The sequence below is a fragment of the Octodon degus genome, unplaced genomic scaffold (genome assembly GCF_000260255.1).
Source record: "Octodon degus isolate 3935 unplaced genomic scaffold, OctDeg1.0 scaffold00098, whole genome shotgun sequence".
In the NCBI taxonomy this organism is placed as follows: Eukaryota; Metazoa; Chordata; class Mammalia; order Rodentia; family Octodontidae; genus Octodon; species Octodon degus.
In genome coordinates, this window is record NW_004524674.1 from 930,550 (window position 1) to 937,883 (window position 7,334).

The following is a 7,334-nucleotide window of genomic DNA, read 5'->3' on the forward strand; positions in this document are numbered from 1 at the left end:
TGCAACAAGAGTTATAGCTTTTTGGTCTGAGAAGGTCAAGGATGGTAATGTATTCTTAACTTTTTTCTAACAGTTGAAAAATTTCCACATTTTATTACTTTTTTTTTTTTTTTTTGGTGGAACCAGGGATTGAACTCAGACCCTTGCGCTCACCAGGGAAGCACTTATTCCACTGAGCCATCTCCCCGGCCCCTTTATTATTTCTTCTAGTCTTTGTAAACTATCCATGTAATCAAGATTCCATCACACATTTTGTGAAAAACACCTTGCAATCTAATGGGGTTTTGTTTGTTTGTTTTTTGAGACAGGGTCTCATTATGTAATGTGGGCTGGCCTTAAATTCACCATGTAGCCCAGGATGGCCTGGAACTCTTCTTGCCTCAGCCTCCTGAGTTCAGGGACTACAGGTATGTGCCACCATTCACCAGACAAACTAATGGGTTTTAAAAGTTATGCACTAATTCTGTCCTGTATAAAGTTGAAGATACACAGCTTCAAAAGATAATACCATTAAAAAGAAAAGCAAAGTTCTAAGATTTAGAACTTTAGTTCTAAGATTTATTCACATGGACTGGTGTCCTCCTAGTAAGACTCTCAAGCAAATGTTTTAAAGGTATAAATGCACATAGCAAGCTTGTCTATTTATGTTTAGAAGTGTAAATTATGAACCTTAATTTAAACCCTAGAAATTATGACAAGGATTCAGAGTTCAGTCACAGTTGAAAAGCATAAAATATCTGCTTTCTTTTTTTTTTTTTTTTTTTGCAGAACCGAGGATTGAACTCAGATCCTTGCATTTGTCAGTCAAGCGCTTATCCTACTGAGCCATCTCCCCAGCCCCAATATCTGCTTTCTTAATTCCATGAGATAAACATCTACTTATCTTTTAAAACACTACTCAGATGTTAACCACATCTAACACTTTCTGTATCAGCCCAAGATAGTTTATTTTGCACTAAATATATAAAGAAATTATAGTGCTGTGCTTATAGCCCCGGCCTGAAGTGATTTATTAATGGCCTATCTCCTCCAACCAGAGTATGAGCTCCACACAGCAGGGACCATGGTATAATAATCTCAGTGTTCCTAGCTAGCACTGCACGTGGAAACCAGGATCTTAAAAATGGCAAGGCTGAACTATTTAGTCATAAGTCAGGAGAATTTTCACATAGCCAATAACTGTACAAATACATCTTCCCGTCACACACACACACACTTTTCTTTTCTGTAATGCTAGGGATTAAACCCAGGGCCTCACAAATGCAAGGCAAGCCCTCTACTCAGCTGCACCCCACCCTGATTCAACATGTCCTACCTTAATGTCTATATATTTTCATCATGTTATAATTTATGTAGTGCTTGCTTTGGCAGCACATACACTAAAACTGGAACAGTATAATTTATGTAACTATCAAGAGCAGAACTAAATTAAAACATTTTCTATTTTTTCAATAGCAGTTAACTAAGTAATAAAAAAAACACAACTTAAGAATAAACTTTCAAGAAAATTCTTGAATACCATATTTAAACTGTATACAACATATTATAAAATACTGAACAGCTCAAAGTATTTATTAAAATTCTAAAATAAACTTTATTATATATATATATAGTATGAGACAAATATGATTACCATAATAAAACAAATTAATATACCTACCACTCACATAGTTACCCAAATAAGTTAAACTTCTAAAGACTTTAATCATCCTTTGACACTGATGAAAAAATATTGTTATTTGTTAGAATCATTGTTACTTCTGAGATTAGTACTTGTAGAATAGAAAAGGTACCCTGCCAGTTATAAAATTTAAGCAACTTCACAGCAAGATTTTCTTCTTGGGGGAACAAGGGATATATGTAGTTCAGGCTGGCCTTAAACTCATGGCAATTCTCCTATCTCAGCCTCCCATGTGTTAAGATTATAGATGTGTGCTACCACATTCAGCTTTGGAATATATTAATAACACATCTATATATGAAATGAGCTTATAGAAAGTATTTCTAGGAGCCTTTGATATAGCTCAGCAGCATAAGCGCCTGCCTGGCAAGTGCAAGGTCCTGAGTTCAATCCCTGGTACCACAAAAACAAAACAAAACAAAGCATTTGTAGGGCTGGAGAGATGGCTCAGTGGAATAAGCACTTCCCTGGCAAGCGCAAAGGCCTGAGTTCAATCCCTGGTTCCCCAGGGGGAAAAAAAAAATTTCTATTTTATAAGTCATAGGATTATTGTAGATTCTCAAATATTCATGGACTAGTTGGCCAGAGACTAAAATAAATACAAGCGTCCACAAGTACAACCTACAGAGAGTGACTAAGTACTTCATGGTCTCCATCAAAGAGTTAGAATTTTACTTTGAATAAACCACACTATTTCAAAATGACACACCACAACTTTCTGGACAGAGTTCTTATGTTGTCACTTTTATACCCTAAAGGGATAGAGGCTCACCTGACAAGTCCAGCTCCTCAGTGGAAGACAAGTTGGCCAGACTCCACCTGTCACTGCGGGCTGCCAGAACAAACTTGTGAGCACTGATGTGCCTGTCCCCAACCTTGATCTTCAGATCACTGATAAAGAAAAACATCCACAAAAACAGAAAGAGTCATTGTAACTAAGTATAGTCAGGCTTTACAGCTAATAAAGATATTGGTACTAATTGATCAACATGCATCTACAAAAGAAAATGTTAATAGCAAAATTGTTTCCATATGATAATCCTGAATTTTGATGGACAATGTCTACAATACGTTGCTGGAAATGTTTTTTATTTCTAATTTTTATTGAATTCACATGTCACGCTCTCCTAGTAGGGTTCTTATGGTGGTGAGCTACAAGGTAAGTAGAATGATTAATACTAATATATGAAGACGTTTTATACAGAATAAATCAAGATAATCCATCACACAGTGAAAGGTGGAAATCTTAAAAGATTGTGATGACAACCTTGAGACTACACCGTGGCTCTGCTCTATATTAACAGTTTTTCTGTTTAAAGAAAAAAAACTAGAACAAACTGGCTTTGACAAAGCAGTCAAGAAATAGAAATACAGGGCCCGCGAGATATTTCAGCGAACTAAGCCCCTACTTAGTCAAGTGCAAGGACCAGGGTTTGATCCCCAGCACCACATGCCATGCCAGCCCCACCCCCAGGCATGCTGAGCTGGCCACCAAGACCAAGCGTAGTGTCGCATGCCTATAATCCCAGTGCTAGGGAAGCTGAAAACGGGAAGATCACTACAAGTCTGAGCTATGCACTGACACCCTGTATGAAATACATAAAATTTTTTTTAAAAATTAGAAATACCTGTATACCTGTTCTCACCAGCAACATTGAGACCTAACGTTGGCCATTTATCACTCAACCATTTATAAAGAAAGAGGTGGGAAAATCTTTTCTTTCTTTGAAACCTGTTTCTATTAATTATGATATACCATTATATGCAAAGAGCTCCTGGAATACATGTTTACATTTACCTCTGAGATGTCAAATGCTAACAGAAAAAGCATTGAGCCAGTTAACAAAAAAGCCGGGCTGACCCGCTGGACTGACACAAGCACGGGCCACACAGCTACACTGGCGGCAACACAAAGTCATTCATTATCACCTTCCTGCTTGTATTTATGTGTCTTCTGTACCTTCCTTTAAAATTATTTATTAGGTTGAAAAGCCTTTAGAAACTAAATTTAGGGGGCCAGGGAGATGGCTCAATAGAATAAGCGCTTCCCTGGCAAGCACAAGGGCCTGAGTTCAATCCCTAGTTCTGCCAAAAAAGACACTAAATTTAGAAGCTTTTATATGGAGTAAGGGGGGGGGGGCAAAACAAAATAAACTATTCATGAAGTAACCATCTATTTAAAAGGAGACTCAACTAGAACTGCTTTAATATAATGTTTGACACAAATTTAACACCACAAAATATTATCCAGAACACACTTTATAAACATGTAAGAGAACCAATAATTCTAGCTCTATTAAAAACTAAGCTTAAAAAACAAAACAAGTTATAATTTTAGACCACAAGAGTATTATTTATTATCTCAAGTTGTTACAAGAGTTACATAATATATTCATCAATAAATATAAGGAAAAAACAGAACTAATATTCTAGTAAGGCATGGTGGCACACACCTATAATCCCGGCATTCTGGGAAACTGACACAGGAAGTTTGCAAGTTCAAGCCCAGTTTAGACAATTTAGTGAATTAGCCCTATCTCAAAATAAAAAGTACAAAAAAGATGTGAGGATATTGCTCAATGTAAAGGCCCTGGGTCCAAGTACTAAATACTAAAATAATACTAGTACTAAATAATAGTAATAATAAGAGTCTATTTAAAAAGCTGTCTGAAATCATATCCTGTCATAAAATTTTAAAAGATTAATGAAGCTGGCAATGGAGGTGCACACATGTAATCACAGTACTTGGCAGGGCTGAGGCAGGGGGATAGTTCCAAGTTCAAGGCCAGCTGGAGCTACAAAGTGAGCTCAAGCACAGTCTGAGATCCAACCAGACCCTGATCAAAGACACCCCCCCAAAAAAATAATGAAAATAGGAAGTTATTTGCAAAGCACAAATGTGTCTTTTATATTTCTAAAGAATTAAATGCTACTAACTTAAATGGATAGTCACTGTTTATACAGTAGAGAGTCACAAATTCAGCAATTCTAACCTATAGTCACAAAAAATTATAAAAGTAAATGTTTCTGTAGGATTTCTAATTATAAAATGTTACATACCATTAGGAAGAAAGGACAAGGATTCAGTAATAATTGTTAATAATTTTATGTTTTTTGGGTTTTTTTTGGGTACAATGGGCTTTATTGATGGTGTGCAAGGGCAGTGAGCCAGGGATCCCAAGGCCCTTCCCCTTCTAGGGCGCCTAGGATGGAAGCTGTGAGGGGGAGATTCTCAGTATTGGGGCTGAGTAGGGCAGTGACGACTTCTACAGCGTGGCCTCTCCATCCCTCTGGTCTCGCTGGGCTGTGGTGGTGGGGGCCACTTACTCCTTGGAGGCCATGTGGACCATGAGGTCCACTACCCTGTTGCTGTAGCCGAACTCATTGTCATACCAGGAAATGAGCTTCACAAAGTGATCATTCAGGGCAATGCCAGCCCCAGCATCAAAGGTGGAAGAGTGGCTGTCACTGAAGTCGCAAGACACAACCTGGTCCTCGGTGTAGCCCAGGATGCCTTTGAGGGGACCATCTGAGGCCTGCTTCACCACCTTCTTGATGTCGTATTTAGCCGCTTTCTCCAGGCGACAGGTCAGATCCATCACCGACACATTGGGAGTGGGCACACCGAAGGCCCTGCCTGTGAGCTTCCCGTTCAGCTCTGGGATGACCTTGCCCACAGCCTTGGCAGCACCAGTGGATGCAGGGATGATTTTCTGGGCAGCCCCACGGCCATCACGCCACAGCTTCCCAGAGAGGCTGTCCACAGTCTTCTGGGTGGCAGTGATGGCGTGCACTGTGGTCATGAGTCCCTCCACAATGCCGAAGTTGTCATGAATGACCTTTGCCAGTGGGGCTAAACAGTTGGTGGGACAGGAAGCATTGCTGACGATCTTGAGGGAGTTGTCATACTTTTCATGATTCACACCCATCACAAACATGGGGGCATCGGCGGAAGGGGCAGAGATGATGACCCTTTTGGCACCGCCCTTCAGGTGAGCCCCAGCCTTCTCCATGGTAGTGAAGACACCAGTGGACTCCACTACATACTCAGCGCCAGCATCACCCCACTTGATGTTGGCGGGATCTCACTCTTGGAAGATGGTGATAGTCTTTCCGTTGATGGAGAGCTTCCCGTTCTCAGCCTTGACAGTGCCATTGAACCTGCCATGGGTGGAATCGTACTGGAACATGCAGACCATGTAGTTGAGGTCAATAAAAGGGTCATTGATGGCCACAACCTCGACCTTGCCAGAGAGAATAGAAGCCCTGGTGACCAGGCGTCCAATACGGCCAAATCCGTTCACTCCGACCTTCACCATCTTGTCTGGATCGCTGCTGGCTGTTCGGGAAGATCTGCTATCCGCGGACGCACAGGAGTGCACAGGAGCAGAGAGCCTAATTTTATGTTTTGATTGGTGTAGTGTGGTATTATATGGGATGGGTTGGGTTGGACTGGGTTGGGTTGGCTTGGTTTGGTTTTGGTCTTGAATTCATTATGTAGCCTGGGCCGGCCTTGAACTCCTGACAATCCTCCTGTCTCAGTCTGCCAAGTGCTGGGATTATAAGCATGCACCACCACTCTTGTCTTGGTTTTTGTTTCTTGAGACAGTCTCACTATGTAGTTCAGACTGGGCTTTAACTTGAGCTGATTCTTGTACCTCTGTCTCCTGTTGGGATTACAGGTGTACACTACCATGTCCAGCTTCTAGTAATAGTTTTTAAAAATGTATCAGTTAGGAATATAGCTCAATGGTAGAGTGCCTGCTAACATGCGCAAGACCCTGGGTTTGATTCCCAGCACTGCAAGCAAACCAAAAATAAACAAAAAGGAAAACAGAAAGCCAAATAAAGTTAAATTTAAGAGGACACTATGTGGGCTGGGGAGATACCTCAGTCGTCTAAGTGCCTGCCTGGCAAGCACTGGGTTCAACCCCCAGACCTGAGTTCAATCCCTGGTACTGCATATGGTGCTGGCCCCAGAAGGAACCCCAGGCGGGCTGAGCTGGCCATGGAAACCGGACATGGTGGCACACACCTGTAATCCCAGCACTGGAGAGGCTGAGACAGGAGGATCACTACAAGTCCAAGCTACATAGCGAGACCCTGTAGCAAATAAGTAATTTTTTTTTTCAAAAGACTACGTAGAAACAACTAAAGCCTTAGTAACTTCACTTTAGTCAATTCTAGTATTTCAAGGCTTGAAGGAAATAGAGCACTTGCTTAGTACACTCAAGTCTCTGGGGTACATCCCGAGGACCGTGAAAGGGGTGGTGGGGAGGAAGAGAGTTTCTTTCTTTTTTCTCTTTTTGTCTCTTTGAGACAGGGTCTCTCCATACATCTCCGGCTGGCCTTGAACTCACTTTGTAGCCCAGGCTGGTCTCACACCTGCGATAATCCTCTTGCCTTAGCCTCTCAAGTGCTAGGATTATAGGCATGCATGCCACTATGTCTGGCTCTTCCACATTTCTTGACATTAAAAAAACCTACATATCCTTCATTTCAGTCATTCAGATGCATATAAAAATATTATTTAAATTATTCAACAAAATGCATGCCAGTGGCAACCCATTTGGAACCCCTCCTATCTCTTAGGAGCTATTCCTATTCCCCATTCTCCAATACATTCTTTTATTCTTTTTTTTTTAAAATTTTT

At 40.8% G+C, this 7,334-nt stretch overlaps 1 protein-coding gene and 1 pseudogene across 1 annotated transcript in view; both read right to left on the minus strand.

Moving 5' to 3' along the window:
• Positions 1–7,334, minus strand: part of Ankfy1 (ankyrin repeat and FYVE domain containing 1) — a 71,569-nt gene that overhangs the window by 63,573 nt on the left and 662 nt on the right. Inside the window, exon 2 of the mRNA XM_023723233.1 lies at positions 2,454–2,572. Within this exon, the coding sequence (XP_023579001.1) occupies positions 2,454–2,572 (119 nt within the window). The remainder of the gene's footprint in view (positions 1–2,453; positions 2,573–7,334) is intronic.
• Positions 4,990–6,064, minus strand: LOC101570697 (annotated as a pseudogene).